The 18,475-nt window shown below is 42.6% G+C and overlaps 1 protein-coding gene across 4 annotated transcripts in view; it reads right to left on the bottom strand.

The window, feature by feature from the left end:
* Positions 1 to 18,475, bottom strand: part of LOC101952463 (pancreatic alpha-amylase) — a 35,946-nt gene that overhangs the window by 11,981 nt on the left and 5,490 nt on the right. For 2 of the 4 annotated variants that reach the window (XR_010589717.1, XR_010589718.1), the window contains exons 2-11: positions 12,759 to 12,973; positions 11,934 to 12,080; positions 11,505 to 11,702; positions 10,505 to 10,735; positions 8,655 to 8,788; positions 8,445 to 8,567; positions 8,250 to 8,349; positions 7,877 to 7,998; positions 7,648 to 7,773; positions 1,700 to 5,879 (exon numbers count right to left, since the gene is read on the bottom strand). Coding sequence is in view for 1 of the 4 variants with exons in the window: in XM_042840647.2 (XP_042696581.1) it covers positions 7,648 to 7,773; positions 7,877 to 7,998; positions 8,250 to 8,349; positions 8,445 to 8,567; positions 8,655 to 8,788; positions 10,505 to 10,735; positions 11,505 to 11,702; positions 11,934 to 12,080; positions 12,759 to 12,926 (1,349 nt within the window). In the remaining 3 variants the exon portion in view is untranslated. Of the gene's footprint in view, positions 1 to 1,699; positions 5,880 to 7,647; positions 7,774 to 7,876; positions 7,999 to 8,249; positions 8,350 to 8,444; positions 8,568 to 8,654; positions 8,789 to 10,504; positions 10,736 to 11,504; positions 11,703 to 11,933; positions 12,081 to 12,758; positions 12,974 to 18,104; positions 18,228 to 18,475 lie in introns of all 4 variants that reach the window. The other 2 variants (XR_010589716.1, XM_042840647.2) reach the window with 2 other exon arrangements.

Genomic DNA, 18,475 nt, shown 5'->3' with positions numbered 1-18,475 from the left:
CTTTTTTTCTTGTTGATTCCAGTTGAGAGTGAGAGAGCCTGCACTCTTTATTTTTTTTCATATGGGCTCTTTAAATGTTAAATTACTACCTATTTTCATTGGCTTTTTTCAATAAAGTGTTCTACACATCAGCTTCACTAGGATGCTGTCCCCCTAAAAGATAAACATGTTGTAAACATCAGAATATTTTCAAATGGTAGCAGAGGAGAATAGCATATTAAAGATTTCAAATTGCCTGGAAGCAGTCTCTAAATTATTTATTTTAGTTTAGAAATATACATCAAGCCATTAAGTGAAGCACCAAGGCGCCCTACACACCAAGAAAAAATTAATTACAGAATAGAGCAGACCCTCCTGTTCACTACCATCACCACCAAGAACAAAAGCCTTATTCCTTAATATTAGTGAGCATCAGTCAAAGGCTTTTTCCAGTTAGTTCTTCTCATATTGTGCTCTGAAACTCATCAGATTTAGATTATGGCAGATCACTGGAAGGAACCGTTTTCCAAAGTTATGTGTCTTTTGCTGAGATACCCGGCTACCAGCTAAGGAGAGTATTTATAGTGAGAGAGAGCTCCTTTGGTAGAATAAAAGGAAAGAAGTAAGCTCTTATATGGCAGGGTGCTAAACTTCTTAGGGGCCATAGAGATTTCATCCAATAACTTGATCTGCACTTAAGAGCAAACAGGTTGCAAAGCAGGTAGTGCTGATGTTATGTGCCTGAGTGGGTCATGCCAATATGAGACAAGCTATTCTGCACTACCTGAAGATTCTGAATCCTTTTCAAACATAGCCACAAGTAGAGAGTATTTAGTATGCAACTAAAGTTTCAGAAGTGGCATGCAATTTTGGGTGTTTCAGGTTCTTCGTGCCTATCCTGAGATATGTTGGATCTGATTTTCAGAGGTGCTGAGCACCTCTGGCCAGGGCCAGCTCTAGGTTTTTTGCCGCCCCAAGCACCCCCTGCCGCCCGAGCCCTTGGCTCTCCCTCCCCCACCTGCACCCTCCTTCCGCCCCAGCCCTGGGTCACTGGTAACTTGCTCCCAGGGCGGGTCATTCAGCAGGAATTTTGGATGTGCACAGAACACAGACAGGATTGGTTCCCATATGGTTACATAACTGCAGTAAAGTGGAACAATTTTCAGCTTGTGTGATTGGAGGATATCTGGATGTATATTATAAGACAGTCCTCCATAAATGAGGAAAAGTTGAGATGCCTGTATTATTCTTTTGTTCCACTCTTTCTTTCTATGGGGAATTTGCCAATGCAATATCACTGTCTTCCTTTTAAACAAATAAAACTGGGGGGGGGGGGGGGGGGGGGAAAGGCAATGGCTGTTGAAAATAGCAATTCCAGTCCTAAAAACCACTGGGAAGCATTTCTTGCTCAATTTTATCCTACCTTTTTCTACAGCAAGTTACAGTGGATCAGTATATTTGATTTGGGAGAAATGAAGTAACAGCTGCCTGAATTGAGCTTGAGCACTCTTGAATTTTGAGGTGTTCAAATCTGGAAGGCAGGTGCTAGATTCCCTTTCTGAATATTAGCTAAATCTGGAAAGGAAAAGTCAATGTCTGCTTCCAGGGCTCAGAAGTGGAAATCCTCCTATGTGCCTGGTACTGTATCTAAAGCTGCCCAGGTCCAGTAGAGCCTCCCCTCCCTTACTTTTCTTTTTAAATTCTAATGGGATCCACGTACCTCCCTTGCTAGGCTTCAGATAGAGAGCCATTTAGTCCATTTAGTCCACCCAATTCTTTCTTTGGGGTCTGCAAGGTGAGGTCACACCAGTATCCCTAATCCAGTCTGGGGATGTCTTCTGAAAGGGATATCTGGGCCAAAGCCTTCTACTCCTTGGGCATACTTGTTCCCCATTCACAGTGCCATGCCAGTCTAGCAGTGAGCTCTCCATTCACAGCAAGCTGTAGCATGAGGTTTCAGCTAGCATACTCCCTCCCCCTCCCTTTCCTGTTGATAGCAGCCAAGGGAATGCTGGGAAATGTAGTTCTTTCCCTGCTCCAGGGCTGGGTCTATAGGCAGGGAGCTAACCAAGGAACTACAGCTTCCAGGGCCCCCTGTTGGTTCTCAGCTCCCAGGCTGGATCCCTGCCGGCTGCTGCCCCTGCAAATGGGCTGCCCCAAGCACCTGCTTGCTTTGCTGGTGCTTAGAGCTGCCCCTGCCTCTGGCTCCCAGAGACTTCAGCTGGAGTTTGGGGTGTTCTGAAAAATCAAGCTGCAAATATGTCAAGTTGGGCACCCAAAAACCTTAGAGATTTGGCCTTAGATTTCAGTGTTTGGAGAACAAAGGCTTCAAACTTTACAAGTTTTAAAAACACCATTTACTCATCTCAGGAAGCAATGTGCCTGATTTGCTGCCCTGTGTAGTCATGTACCATTGTGAAAATAGGTGTAAAAATGGTACTATTCTGATTTAGTAGCATTTTGCATCCACTTTACATTGGTATAAATGACAGTATAAGGTCCTATGTCATTTACCCTTTTAAAGCTCCATTAAAATCTATGAGAAAATTCTCAGGCCAACTGTCTGCATCACCACCGTTCAGACTGAACAAATTAATATTACATCTCCTCTGTAGACAGTCATTGTAATGATTTGAGGGAGGGTGGAAAAAGACAATGAATGTTACTATAAAGGACTAAGCTTGAAGGGAAATGTGTTAATAGCCTAAGACTATACTTTTTTATGTCTTTATTTAGGTATGCCAAGTAATTGTAAATGGGCTCCCCCTGTTTGTAGAGAAATATAAATCCAGGTTTGCAAAAGAGCTCAGCACCCATTCAGGCACCTAAAAAAGGACCAAATTTTCTATAGTTCAGTGCACATATAGGCATGTAAATTAAGGGGCCATGTGGTGGGGCATCTGCTCCACACTGGCAGAAGAGGGGTTAAAGCAGCCCCAGGGAGGCTGCACAGGAGGCAGCCAATTAGGAAAGGGCTTGTAGAGATAGCCAATTGGGAGAAGGGTTAGAGAGACAGCCAATCAGGGCCAGGCTGGGCCATATAAGAAGGGCTGCAGAACAGCAACACTTCAGTCATTCCTTAGAGTTTGAAGAGGGAGGACTGGGTGCCCTGAAGGATGGTGATGAGATAGAGCCATGGTCAGAGCAGTACTGGGTGGGTCTGGGGAGCATGAGTGAGCTCCTGGCTGACTGCTGCCAGACTGGGGCCCTGATACAAGGGTGGAGATGGTGCTAGAGTTGTGGGGAAATGGCCCAGGGAAACAGATGGCAGGGGTTGGAGGTGATGCAGGAATGTGTTAACAAAGATTGGATAGATTCATGAAGGAAGAACTTTATTTATATTTCAGTAGTAATAGGCTCAAATACTTTTGATGTGGTAATTTTATTATGATTATTTTGTAGTGTTAAATCAATTTCTAGAATTGTTTATATACCTGTAATGTACTTTTCTACCCAGATTCTGCATCAAGCTAAACCATGTCTACCATAATTTTGTAGACAAAGTATTAACCTGTAACATCTTGAGATTAAAGCAACAGTCACCATTTTCTTCTGCTGGGAAACTTCTATGGGAGTGGATCAGCTTTCAAGTCCTGCCTCTCAGCAGCTATTCCCCATAGCAAATTCCCTCCCAACCATGTCAAGAGGGCTGCCATAGGTTTCAGAGGGAGAAGCCATTTTCATGCCAGTTTTGGTAAGTACTTGCACATTTTCATAAGCACAGCCATATAGGATCAGTTTGCTCTCCGATTGTAATTTCCAGTTGCCAAGATACTGCCATCACAAAGTAGCAGTTGTCAAACTGCTCTGTTAATCTAACTTTGCTTAAACTTGCCTCTGTAGCAACAAGAGTGTTTCCGCCCCATTCAGCTCAGGGAGCTGTTAACATTGAATTAAAACTGGCAGTCTAGTAAACAACACTGTTCACTGTTGTAAAATGAAGTCAGTTTTCAGGACGTTTTCTATGCATATGCAGCTTGATATGTGTTAGCAAATGCATTTGGCTTGAACTCTGTATTATATTTCCTTTTTGCAGCTCCTCTACCTTCTCCCTATACTTCAGTGCCCTCTTTTTAAATAATTACATTTACAATTAGGCATTATAAGGGTTAACTGGGCTTAGGTCTTCCTGACAGCAACAGGTGTAACATTTATGTAATCTGTGAAGAGGAGAAACATCCATGAAATGTGGATTAGGGTGCCATCTACCTGATTTGTTTGTTGCCAGTCTAGTGCATGCTCTTCCGTTCGACATAACATTTTAATTAAGGCTACGTTTTAGTCATGCGTATTTTTAGTAAAAGGCACGGACAGGTCACAGGCAGTAAACAAAAATTCACAGCCCATGACCCATCACTGACTTACTAAAAATGCCAGTGAATAAAACTTGGGGCTGGGGAGAGGAAGCTGCCCAGGGCCCCCGTGGGTGCTGGGGGAGGGAAGCCCGGCTGCTTGAGGGGAGGGTGGGTGGCGGCACGCAGCCCAGGACCCCTGCTGATGCTGGGGTGGGTGCGGGCAGCACCGCCCCCGCAGGATAGCTCACTCCTGCCGTGGCTACACAGGAGACCTTACAGCAACACAACTGCAGCGGTTCAGCTGTGCTGCTGTAAGGTCTGTAGTGTAGACATAACCTTAGACATGTAGGATTGGAATCTAATCCAATCCCCTGCACTACGGCAGGAGTAAGTATTATCTAGACCTTCCCTTACAGGTGTTTGTCCAACCTGCTCTTAAAAATCCTCCAATGATGGAGATTCCACAACCAATCTATGTGGTTACGTAAACTGAAGATAATGGCTGATGCACATTAAATCCTAAGGATAGCTTATTACAGGAATGGCTGCAGTCATTTTCTTTGGTTTAAGATCCAGGATACCAGTGGCTCTTGGGTAAGTGATGGGTCTCTTTGGATGGGGAGCAACCTGAATATATATATATTGTGTGTGTGTGTGTGACCATTTATTGCTAAATCCAGCTTGCGTGAGTGACAAAATAGACTGGAGAGCCAAGAGTTCATATTTACTACTGGACTGGTGAATTCTAATTATAGAACATACTACCAGTTTGGGGTGTCTGCCCTGTTTTTGACAGTCTGCCCTGAAGTAGGCATTCATGATTGTGAGCCACTCCATGCAGTGACAGACACCATATAATTTAATATAGTGTAATGTATGTGTTTGTTTCACCCATTTTCACTACTTTAAATTCATTATTCAAATATATATTAGTGGTGTGTGTACATGTATCCGATTTGGACTTATGACAGTAAAATTTAATTTCTTTGCTCTAGCTGAAACAAACTAGTACCACTAACAATAAATGATGCTGTTGGCCAGTTACACTGCCTCTTACAAACCTGTATTAGCATCGCTATTAGTTACATACTGATAACTATTTGTACTACTTTATTTCATTAATGAAACTAACAACAGTTTTTTGCTTCACCACTATTTATTTCTTAATAAGGGGGGAGAGATAGCTCAGTGGTTTGAGTATTGGCCTGCTAAACCCAAGGTTGTGAGTTCAATCCTTGAGGGGGGGCCATTTAGGGATCTGGGACAAAAATCTGTCTGGGGGTTGGACTAGATGACCTCCTGAGGTCCCTTCCAACCCTCGTATTCTACGATTAAAGGATCATTCATTGTTGTGTGCTACACAGAACAAAAAGTACTAGGTGAATGGCCAAGAGAAGAGATGCATCCAGTTTACATTATAATTTAGCATTAACATGAATTGCAATGAAAGGATCTTCAGCCTGGTTACTAATCTGGAAATTGGCAATACCACCAGAAGCAACATTGACTCTTGTTCCAGTACAGGAGTTGCCCTCCTTTTGCCCAGAAATAACATCACAGTAAGTGCCAGCAGGAAGGCCAGTTTGCAAATTCACATTCAAGCTCCTATGTATAAAAACAGATTGAAAAGGAATAAGTGATAATTCAGACTCTCATACAGATATTTCTCTATAATTAAAAACTTGAAATGTCATGCTAGCCTGTGGCCCATGGGATGGCCCTACAAGGCCAGATGGGTTTTAGTCTTCTGTCTGGTCTTTTACTCTTTGGCCAGTGGGATTGGGAGTGCTGGTATGGGAAGCATACTCAGTCTACTGTGACTTCTTTAGCCAAAGTAAGAGCAACTGTGATGAATTCAAAGGTTCAAGGCAGTCTTCATAGGCACCTCACAAGGTTGCAGCACTATGAAGAAGACAGGTAGTTCCCTGTCACTCATTAGAACAAAAGCTTCATATATTTCTGGGATACTACTCTCATAACAGGCATAACCTCCACAGAAACTTCATCTAAGGCCTGCTCTTCACTTAAAATTTAGATTGACCTTCCTACATTGCTCCAGGGTGCGAAAAATCCACACCCCTGACCGCCGTAGTTAAGCCGACCTAAGCCTTGGCATAGACATGGCTAGGACCATGGAAGTGTTTTTCCATTGACATAATCCACCTTTCAAAGCAATGGTAGTTAACTACCGTGGTGAAAAAACCCCTTCTGTCACTATAGCATACTAGCTGTATGCCCGTAGTGTAGACATGACCTACATCTCCTAAGGCAGATTTAGGCCTCCAGCAATAAGAGAGAACACAAACTTCACAAAAGATTCTTACTGTATTTACCAGCTTTCTTAGCATGTTCAGCTTTCAGTTCAGACTCAATGTTTTGACTTGTCACTTCTGTACATGTATTGTTCTTCTCCCTCTCCCAAGGACTCACCCGAAATGGCCTTTTCTGATCTCCCACAGTGCCTCAGTGGGGCTACTGCTGGCTTCATAAGGACTCTTTTCTGGCAATGTCATACTCTTCATGGCTTCCACTGAGTTTCAAATTCCCCAAGGCCTTGGCTACACTGGCAATTCACAGCGCTGCACTTGCTGCGCTCAGGGGTGTGAAAAAACACCCCCCGAGTGCAGCGCTGTAAAGCGCCAGTGTAATCAGCGTCTGCAGCGCTGCACGCTCTCTCGCAGCGCTGCAAGCTATTCCTCTTGGAGAGGTGGAGTACTTGCAGTGCTGCGAGAGAGCTGCCGCAGCAGCGCTGTGAATCAGCGAGTGTAGCCAAGGCCCAAGTCTCTTTCTGCACCTCTGACATGAGAGGAGCCTAGAAGAGCACAACACCAATCCTAACAAACTAACACCCCTTAGACTCCACTAGAGTCTTTGGGAATATCCAGAGAGATTGAAGGCATTGCTGGGGACAAAATGCCTTTTGTAGTGAAGAGGGAGTCATTTAACTGAAGTGATTCAAACCTTAACAGAGACAATGCCAAGAACAATTCAGTGAAGAATTCTCCTCCCTTCTGCAGACCTGACCCAATCCCACCTTCATGGCCTTTCCGAGAGCATCCCAACCTGACTGACTTATTACTCTTAAATCTCCACCCATTTCTTTAGAGCCATCCACCTGCTAGCTCATGGCTAGTTACCTCTTAGACCTGCATGGCTATGCATTTCTGACTGACCAACCTTCGCTGCTGGGTATGAATCCAGTAATCTGGAATCAGTAGCAGACTGGTGTGGTGCTTTAGAAAGCTAATGTTGGATTTTGAAAAGTGTTTCTGGGAGAAGGCAGGTGATAGGTTTGGATTTGCAACAGGTAAAGTTGTCACATAACCTTTCTACAGCTAAAATGTTACTGAAGCTATTCACCCCACTTACTTACCAGTCATCATTATTAAAGACAATGAATCCTCTATTACCACGCCCAAAAGCCACTTGATTGCTGCCATTGTCCCACCAGTTTGAGAAAGGCTGGCCATCAACCACATTACGGAAAATAACCATGTTCCTGAAAATACAACAAATAGGCTTGACTTTAATTAAAATATCCCCACTTCAGTTATAGTGCAAACTGCATCATCTTTAGTTAATTTCTCTCTACAGTTTCCTACCTTATTTGACGCCACCTATGTTCACAGACCCAGTCGTTGCCACAAGTGCTATCTGCATTGATTGTAACAGCTTTGGTTGAGCCATCACCATTGCTTGGTGGTCCTATCCAGTCATTAACATCCTTGTTGATAAACATAAAATTATAAAAGTTAAATGTTCTATCTTAGAAAAAGGCCAAACCTAGTAAACAGGATAACATTCATTCTTGTTCAGAGAGTCAACACAAGGCTTATTCATCACTCAAGTACCACTCCTACCGTAAGGATGTTAATGGGCATTAAGTAGGGCATAGGCCCAGCGCTGTCTCGCTACACAGTGATAAAGTTCATCTTAAGAGTCATGTGAATTTATTTTCAACTGTTAGAAACCTACCTGTCCATTCTGGAAATTTCTTGTCCAGCGGTAACTTGACATTACACGTGTGAATCCGTAAGGATGAGCAAGCATGAAACCAACTGCCATTTTATATAATCTGTAAGCCAAAGAACAATGAGACACATTAAGATACACTGTCTTCGTTAGGACAAAAATAATAAGATCCTTCACACAGCCAACAGCGTTCCCTACCTGGCATCAAAGAAGGTTAGAATAGATGCTCCTCCAGCACCATGTCCCCTTTGGTTGTCATGATTATCCACAAAGACAAGGGCTCTGTCAGAAGCTATGAAACCCCAGCCTTCTCCCCAATTCCTAAACAAACAAACAATGAGTCAAACACATTGACACTAATATTTCAACTATTGCAGGAATCTAACAATGAATCCAAATGCTATATACTTTAAATAGGACATCTTTTCTCCATTCCATTTGCGGATGACTGTCCCCAATTTCGCACCATATTTGAATTCAGTCACTCGGCCATTTCCAAAGTAGTCACTGGCTTTAATTGGCTCTCCACCCAAGTCAATTACCTGGCAGAAGTAAGAAAAAGCTGTTAGCACATTCCTAGCTATTTAAAAAGCAATACAATAAACACTAGTTCTGGGTCTGTATTATAAGAGAAATAATTTGGTTTGAGCAAGTAAACACATTTATTGCTACTACCTAAAGCAACTTAAATTCAATGTAATGAAGAACATTACAATGTCTTATTTTGTATATAGCAAGCATGGTTAGCTGTTGTGGGTGTTAAAAGAATTGCCCCAGTGCCAGAATGCTTAGTTTGAGAATTCGAGAAACATTTGAGAAAAACCCCACCAAACTTTTTCCTACTGGGAGTAATTAGTGTCAGCTTTTTAAACAGCCATTTAAAGAGAGGAAAGTATTCTTTTTTTTTTTTTTTTTTAAACGCAAAACTCTATCTATCATTAGCTTAGGGCCTACACAAAATAATGCGATGCTCTTTCTGTTGGCTCTGCAGTAGAAGTTATCTAACAAAATAAAATTTTCTAGACCTGTACATATTAAAAAGCCCTGGAGAACTGTTCGCATAAGATTTCCAAGGGGTCTTGGAAAGCTCCAGTGTCAGCATAAAAGACAAAGTGAGATTCCTAAGTGGCAAAGGTTAGACTCCATAGAAATATTTTTGCTTGATTTGCCACTTCGTTACACTTTGTGTCATCATTTGCACCTGTGTAGAGCAAATGCATAAGTATCCGCATGCAAAAAACAGATATTTATACACCTACTTGATTTCAAAGCAAAAGCGCCTATTTGTATATGCAAACTGATGATCATGTAAAATTAGAGAATTTAAAATTTAGCCCTTAAATCTTTCTTTCGTATAGGGCACGCGTAGCCGGGTGGACACCAGCTCCTGCCCTGAGGGGTTGGAAAAGCCCTGCAGAGGGCTTGGGCTGGGCAAGGTAAAACCCTGGCTGATTGGGGGAAGTGGCTGCAGCTGGGCCACACCCTAATCAGAGCCCAGATGGCCTGTATAGAGAGGCTGGGAGCTAGGAGCTCAGTAGTAGACTCTCTCTCTCTCTCTCTGTGTTCAGGGAAAGAAGGGCCTGGCTGCAGGAAGCTAGACAGGATACCTGTAGTGGAGCAGGGCTGGGGAAAGGCCGAGGAGCTGGGGAGCTCCAGCCTGGATAGCCCCAGGCTGCAGCCTGGTAGGAGGCCAAGGGGTACTGGGGGTTGCAGAGGGCAGCCCAGGGCTAGGCCAAGGCAGCAGGTCCAAACTCTCCTTGCCAGTGATGAGTGGCCTATACTGCAGTCTGCCCCAGGGAGCGGGGGCTAGTTGGTGACTGGCGGTGACTGGCAGTGACCTAGTGCTGAGGCAAGGTGGGGATAGTGGGTGGGGGTTCCCCAGGGAGGGGAGACCCAGATCTGTGGGGTACTGCTAGGGGGCAGCATCCCAGTAATAGGGGCACCGGGTCCTGGGAGGGACACGGGTGCCAGCAGAGGACACGGCGGATCACCGGCCTGCAGAGGGTTCTCGAGAAGCTGGTGAGCTGATTCCCTGGAGTAACCAGTAGGGGGTGCCGCAGGGGTGAGTCCGTACCCTTACAGCATGATTTTGCGGAGTACTGAGTACACTAAGTTAAGCCTATGCTTAAATACTCTGCTAGATCGAGTCCAGAGTGTTCAGAACCTTGTGCTTTGCAGGATCCAGCCCATACTGTATTTGTATTGTTATATAAAAGAACCCATCTCTGTACAGAGTGAAATTAAGAAAACGAGATTACCTCCTGGAAAATAAAAGGCCTCGTTCCTGAGGGAAACCATTGAGTATTTAGGTTTTTCAGTTTGTCTAAAACTGCCTTGATATCCCCAGGCCACATGTGCTTGGAAGCATCAAGTCTGAAGCCTGCCACACCAATATCAATGAGGTTGTTCATGTATTCAGCAACTTTCGAGCGCACATAGTCCTTCTCCAGGGCAAGATCAAGAAGACCAACCAGGCGGCAGTCACGGACCTGTTTTAAAAATTAGTTGAGATGTCACCGAGTCATACGCCAAACTATAAATCTTTGATTAAAATATATTCATTTTAACATATTTTTAATCTCGTATGCTAAACCTGTTTTGAGTAGAATTCCTTTAAAGTCAATACAGAAGAATGTACTCTGGAATTTATTATATTTAGGTGGTGTGATTCTCAGGTCAGGCCAGGAAGTGAAGATTGTCTGCAAATGTAGCTGCCCTATGAATTTAAGAAGGGAGACTGCACAATGGAATTTGGCAAAGACAAGGAGCTAAAATCCCTAAATTTGGGAAAGGAGACATTAACCATTTAATGATTACAAGAGCTCAGAGTTCAGTTTTATTGCTTATCACCTACTGAATTACCAGCATCACTTCATGCACAACTGTGGGTTTTCGAAGGATGTCTCCCGTTAATAGTTACTGATCAGGCTGAAAGTTCCTTAGGTGCTTAGGCAATAGCTTGAACACAACAGTATCTTCATCAGTTAGGGGTGATCAGAACTACATAACTAACAGGAGCATAAATAGGTGCATAATTCTAAGCATCCGAGAAATCAATGGTCATCCTCCCATGATTAAATTTAGGCACATACTTAAGTACCTTCTTGTATTGAGTGCATACTGATCAGCTCAACCAAGGATCTTGTTTTTTTTTTTTTTTTGCCTTATTAAGATGGTCATCCAAGAGCAAAGACTAGTCAAGAAGATTGGGAGGGGGAAGGAGGGGGGAGTAAAAACAGATATTTATATATAAATTACCTGATTCACATCACTGTAATTTTCAATCTCTCCACTTCCAGTTTTACATTTACCATCGTTAAAGTCCGACTTTGAGTATGGGACAGATGGAAAATCTTCGTTCCCTGCATTGAAATAACTTCCACAAGTAGCACCATTTCCAGAGCCGCCACCAGATCCACACATGTGGTTGATTACAGCATCCACATAAATATAAACCTAGAGAGCAATGTTTGCATTTAAGTTTGTTTTTACAAAGGAAAGTGAAGTGACGTTGTGAGTTTCACTGACTGGATCCCCTTTTATTCCTCCCATTTACATTCCTTCACCTTTTCTAACTTCTTTGCAGCCTTCTCCCTTCATTTGTAATAGGACAGGAAGCTATTCCGATCTGAAATCAGTTATTTCTCCCCACACTATTTCAACAGGAGGAAATCCACAGATACTTACTCCAACATTGTTGCACCTGGTCACCATGTTTTTAAATTCATTTTCATTTCCAGATCGTGTGCCCAGTTTGTAGCTGATTGGCTGGTACCTTTCCCACCAGGGTCTCCAGGGATTAGTAACTATAATATTTTCATTTGGAGGTGATATCTGTGAATGAAATTATGTCATTTGATAAACTAGTAATTATTTTGATATTTGTATAAGCACAGAGAGAGTGCTCAGTCCTGTACAACACATATAAGGAGCACAAACAGATATCACTTACACCAGTTTTACTCCTGATTTGCACTATAATCCAGCCCACTCTCTCCGACGAGGAGCTTGCTATCACAAGATCTGATCCTGGGAGGACTCAGATTGAAATCAATGGGAGTTAAAGTAGCTCACCATCTCACAAAGGTACTTAGGACTGATTCCTTAAAGAAAGACAAAACTACCCAGGGAGACTGAAATAATTTAGAAGTTTCTTTTTAAATTGGGATGACAAGAGTTGGTGTTTGTGCACATCACTGGAGAATAAATATGTCTGAAATGGTAATAAATAAGAAATTGTTACATTCTAATTCCTCCACGTACAAAGTAAGTGACACATAGTGGAAAGCATGTGGTTTTTTGGAGCTGCCCCCGTGGGGACAAAGTAAAATCATCCCTTCACAATGATTGGTCTAGGCACATACCTGTCAACATTTCCTACTTCCATCACTGATTTCTACTGATGGTAACTCTGGTGCCTGTTCTCTGTGAACTGGACCTTTTATTCTGGTAAATAAATAATGCCAAAAGATGAAGAAATTTTACTGTCTACTAACAGTAGAGGCTACATACCTGAACTCCACCAAATCCATTGGGTGCTAAGTACCGTTCACATTCAAGAGCAATGTCAGCCCAACGCCATTCAAATAGGTGGACAATAGACGTCCTTCCAGACTTTGTATTTGGATTGTATTGTGCCCAGCAAAGGCCAACAGCTACTAGCAGAAGAAGAGCCTTCATGGTGCCTTAAGTGAGGATTGTGCTCTTCTCACTGGCTCTTTATAGTCCTGCAAGAGGGTACAGTTCACGTTACATTTACATGTGACATATTTCACATGACTGCCTAGTATTTGGTTAACTAGCCATTTGTCATTTTATCTGATTATGTCTGAAGTGCTCAACAGGTGAAGATAAAAGAAATTCTCATGCTAACAAACTTTATCTATAAATAAAACAAATTAGGCCTGTGTGTGTGTGTTTTTAAGGATAATACCACAATTTTCCAGAGGTCTCGGGCAAGTGAGAGTGCACCTGGGAACACAAACTCATTGATAAAAAACAGATATGAAAATATTATTGGCTTCAATAATTAGGGGTAGATGCTAAGCTGGGAGGTTCAGTCTCACAGATCTAAAAGGCATCAATGGCTTAGAACCAGAAATACTTAATATGAAACATTCATCTGCACTGCACCTCTAGAGGGCTCCATCATTTCTTAAAAGTCCAGAATTTCTCTCTCAGGGCTAAACTGCTGCCACATAGGATAGGTAGCCCTTGGGTGGGGAGGCGTGGAACTACACTGCCCCAGGGGACACATGGGTGGCATTGTGCTTTGGCTATTTTAAAATGTATTTTTCCCTGTAGCCTAAAAATATTTTAAGAGTAACCAGAAGAAATTGTATTTTTCTGTAGTTTTGTAGTTTGCAAAAAAATGCATATTGGGTCTTTTATTGTAGCACTGGCTTAGCTGACTGGCTTAGTTGAACAATCCCAAATTAAGACAAGACATGCGTGAGTAATTACTGAACAAACCCAAGCATGTAACTCCTGAAACAATTAACTATTATGACTGTGTTTATAGTAAATAAGGGAGATAACCACACTAGTTAGTGTCTATGTTTATAGTAAACAATGTAGTCAGAAACACCTTGAACTGATAAGCATGCCTTATGCAAGCTGCAAAGCAATTAATCTTTACATACAAGTATAGATGTTGGTAGCTAGGATAGGTGGTGTGTGGTGTGACAAGAGTTGGAATGATGGTATCCCACTGTACCTAAACTCCTTGCATCTAGGCCTGACTAGCATACGCAAAGAGCAGTTACATGCCTAATAAAGTAATCTGAGTGTCAAGCTGTCTTCTGGATCCCAGAGAACTGGATGAAGTGTTCTCCCAGAACTTGACAAGTTCTGGAAAAAACAGGTGGAAAAAGCTCAGAAGGCATCCTAACATATATAATAATTTGGTGATCAAAAGGACTATAGTCACAGAAGTTAAATTCACCATTAGTTCTTTCTTGTTGATTTGGTAGGAACAATTGAGTAGAATCAGACAGAAAGAGGTTAATGTGACTTTGGTTAATATTTTACTACTTGGACTGATTGAGAAGTAGTAGGGAATTATAAATGCATAGCTTTTTAAGGCTAAGGGGGCTCATTGGGATCAGCTAGTCTGACCTTCTGCATAATGCAGGCCTCAAATTTCATAAAAAATTCCTACATCAAGCCCAAAAACCTGTGGTTGAACTAAAGCATATCTTTTAGAAAGAGAGCAAATCTTAGCCAAAATGTGGAAGGGACTCAGAACAATAGGGAAATAGCAGAACAGACCAGCTGAAATGATACAGTAGATATAAGAAGGGCGTGAGTCAGGTTTTTTAGAGAGACAATGGCTGTGTCTTCACTGAAGGGGAAAAAAAAAAAACCTGAAACAGGTTTTACCAATAGCTATCTTCTACAAGATATCTATCTTGATGGAAAAAGATCTGTTCTTGCAGTGAAGACAAAGGCAATATGAATTTCAAAGAGATGCATCATATCGTAGTCTCCCACTAAAACAAAGAGTAATCAAATTCCACAGTCTTAGTAAACACACAGAAAAGTAAATATTAAGAAAATGTATTAAACTTAAAAAGAGACTCTGGAAGATGGAAAGCTTAACAATATGAATGAATGACAGCCAGAAGTTGAGAAACCGTGAGACTCATTCTCTCACCAGGAATTGATTGGTCACGGGCAACTAACATACAAGCCTGGTTACATCACAAGAACAGTAAGTTGTCAGAGAGCAGGCTCCGCTTTCCAGCAGTAAGCCTCCAACTGCCAACAGCCAGTACATGTTACGATGATGGCTATAGATTAAAAAATATATACCTAGCTGGTCAAACTCACCTAACTTTTAAATCCAAACTCAAACTAAAAAAACCTAGAGAGCTTCCAAAACACTGAGCTGGCCAGCGCTATAATCTGACCCCCAACCTACCTACACAGGTAACAGAAATTTGATACTAGAGGGGGTCTTCAGTCTAGCAAACAAAAGGTATAACAAGATCCAATGGCTAAAAGTTGCCAACATCAGGCTAGAAATAAAGTGTAAGCTTTTAACAGTGTGAGTAATTATTAACCAATGGATCAACGTACCAGCTGTGGTGGAGTCACCATTACTGGAAATTTTAAAATCTAGATTGGATGGATTACTAAAAGACATGCGCTGGTTCAACCACAGCTATTGGCCTTGAAACTGGAATTAATTCAGGGGAGGCCTATGGCTTGTGTTATGCAGGCGATAAGACTTGATGGTCACAAAAGTCCCTTCTAACCTTAAAAAGCTATGAGTCTTTTGACCTACAATTTCTAACATGGATGCCACTAAAGTAGGCAGCTAAACCCACATGGAGGAACTCAAATTAGATGATGCAAGAGGAATTTAGATGCCTAACATGCATCCAAATAGGACCATTCTGACCCTGATGTAATAAAACAGCCTTCTGGTGATATGCAAAAACAGTTATAACGACTGGTATTCTTTGTGCCTATCTCCCATCTGCCTTTCAAAGCAGACTAAGGCATTTGAACATCCAACTACCAAGCCAAGTTCTTTAGGCATTGTGGGGAGAAAAAATCTAAGCTTCACTTACTGTTTAACGCAGTAAGCACCTAGTGTAGAAGTGTGCACACACGCACACACACATGCACACACACATACAGTCTCTCTCTCTCTCACACACTTTATTTTCTTGGAAATTTTAAATCACTGGGAATTCTGTAGGTTCTTCAGCTACCATGGAGATGGGTGCAGTACAAAATCTTATCTTGAAAAAAAAGTTTCTTTGTAAATAGGTGCTGTACAGATTTTAGTGAATTTCTTAGCAGCAGTGTTTCATCATAGATTGTACGAGATGCCGCTTTATTTTTATTATTCAAAATATTGCCAATGCAGAGAGCAGCACAAACTGCTTTTAGTATTTAAAAATAAACAACTTGGTGTAGTTATGAGGGTTGGGAGAAGGGGGGGTCAAGCCTCCTCCCTGATGCTTGCTAGTTTGAGGGTCTTCTCTCCCACCCCCACCCCAATGGTAGCAACCGAGGTTCTTTGTTGTGCTGCCTGGTGCCACCAACCAAGGTAAATTCTAGGACACAAGCAGATGCTGTCCCTTGGACTAATACTCCTGTTCTTACCAAGGCTTCTGACCCAGCACATAAGAAATAGAATTCAATAATACCACCCCAAACAAATTCAATGCCACACACGCAAAGAACAGTATAACAAAGGGGGACTTTATTGGCGACAGGAAACAGAGACAGAAAGCGTTGTGTGTAGTAGTGCTGCAACCATTGGCTGGCTTAAAGACAGCAATAGGGCCCTCATAAAGTATTTTCACCCCTGAGTAGGCTGGGTTGGCTCCTGGCCCTATGGTCTGACCTGGGAGCCAACACTGTAGGACTGATGAATGAAAGTGTTTTTAATTGTTTACTTTATTAATGTAACTTTGTAAGTAAAGTTTTATGAATGAAACAATATTCATTCATAAAACCGGTTACCCCAATAACTGGCTAATTAACAGTTAAGATGCTTGTTAAGAGTCATAGCTGTTCAGTCTGCTGCCTTTGTAAGTTTCACTATCAATCCAATTCCTGCTTAAATCACTGAGACTTGCACTGTTTCAGTATTGTAATTTCTGTTCACCATTTATTATACTTGTCTATATTGTAACTTCTGTTCACTGTTTGCCATATTGTAATTCAAACCCCATTTTAAAACGCTTACTCCATTTTGTAAGGGCTTGCTGCAACCTTCATTTTGCAAACCCTGCTGTAATCTTATTAGTTTAGTTTAGATGTGTGAGTGAGGTATGTATGGATGATGGAATCAACCTCCAGCCCCAGCCTGTCCTGATTAAATAGAGTTCAAACACCAACGGCTGAAGATGCAGACAAGAGCCCTAACAAAGTAAGACGAATCCACCCTAAAAAAGAAAAGGTACAATAAAAGGAAGATCAAAGCCCGGTCCGAGTCTGAAAGTCATGTCTGCAAATGACAGGTGATCAATCACCAAACCCGGAGGCAGCGTGACACAGCAAGACCTATAGACTCTGGATTCAAACTAAAGCCTACAAAAAGGATGGGTGAGATGGAAAACTTTAGAGGAGGGTAACATTCTGCTGCCAACATGGAAGGGCATCGGTGCATGCCCAACAGAGACCCAGCTCGTCCTTGTGCCCGGCTTTCCTGGCCAGTTAGCCGCCACAAGCTACGAACCCAAGCTGCAAACTCAAGCCACAGACTCAAGCAGGACTGGTAACTATGCAGCAGCTGCAGAACATCTGGATGGATGGATGTGTGTGTGTGTGTGGGTGGGTAGGTAGGTATTAGGTATAATGTGTGTGTATAAGGATTAAGATACTAGTTATTGGTCATAAATCAAATTATCATAATAAATGTGGCATCTTTATCTTGTCCCCTTTAATAAGATCCTGCTAGTTTTTATTGGTATAACAACACCAGCTGGGCTGTGCCTCCCAGGATACTGGTATCCACAGGTTTGTAACTGCCTGACCCAGGCAGTAGACCCTTTGTCTCTGAGGCCTGGTCCACACTAACCCCCCACTTCGAACTAAGGTACGCAAATTCAGCTACGTTAATAACGTAGCTGAATTCGAAGTACCTTAGTTCCAGACGCAGCAGACAGGCTCCCCCATCGATGCCGCATACTCCTCTCGCCGAGCTGGAGTACCAGCGTCGACGGCGAGCACTTCCGGGATCGATCCCAGAAGATCGAATGCTTACCGCCAGACCTGGAGGTAAGTGTAGACCTACCCTGAGTCAGGCTAACCTCCGCCTGAGGGGCTTAGTGGTCATGTCTCATTGTGGGCTCAGCAAACTGCCTGTAACAATTGATTACTGACTCCATCACAAACCTCTCTAGTGGCTTTTCAGTCTATTCTGTTCCTGCTTCAGACTTAAGCAGGCTGGGGAAAGGTGTCTGGAGGGCCTGGAGCATTGTTGTAGGCCAGCTGGTGGATGGAGAAATGATCCCCAAACTGTGGGAGCAAGTAAACCAAATTATTTCTCTTATAATACAGACCCAGAACTAGTGTTTATTGTATTGCTTTTTAAATAGCTAGGAATGCAACATTGAGAGGGGGTGCGGAGGGGCCCAGGCCAACTCCCACGGGGGAGGGAGCACCACCCAACCCCGCTCCACACTAGGTTTGCCAACTTTCTAATTGCAGAAAACCGAACACACTTACCCCCCACAACCCTGCCCCTTCTCCGAGGCGTCACCCTC

The sequence above is a fragment of the Chrysemys picta genome, chromosome 8, assembly GCF_011386835.1.
Source record: "Chrysemys picta bellii isolate R12L10 chromosome 8, ASM1138683v2, whole genome shotgun sequence".
NCBI lineage: Eukaryota > Metazoa > Chordata > Testudines > Emydidae > Chrysemys > Chrysemys picta.
This window is presented reverse-complemented; position numbering and strand designations above follow the sequence as displayed.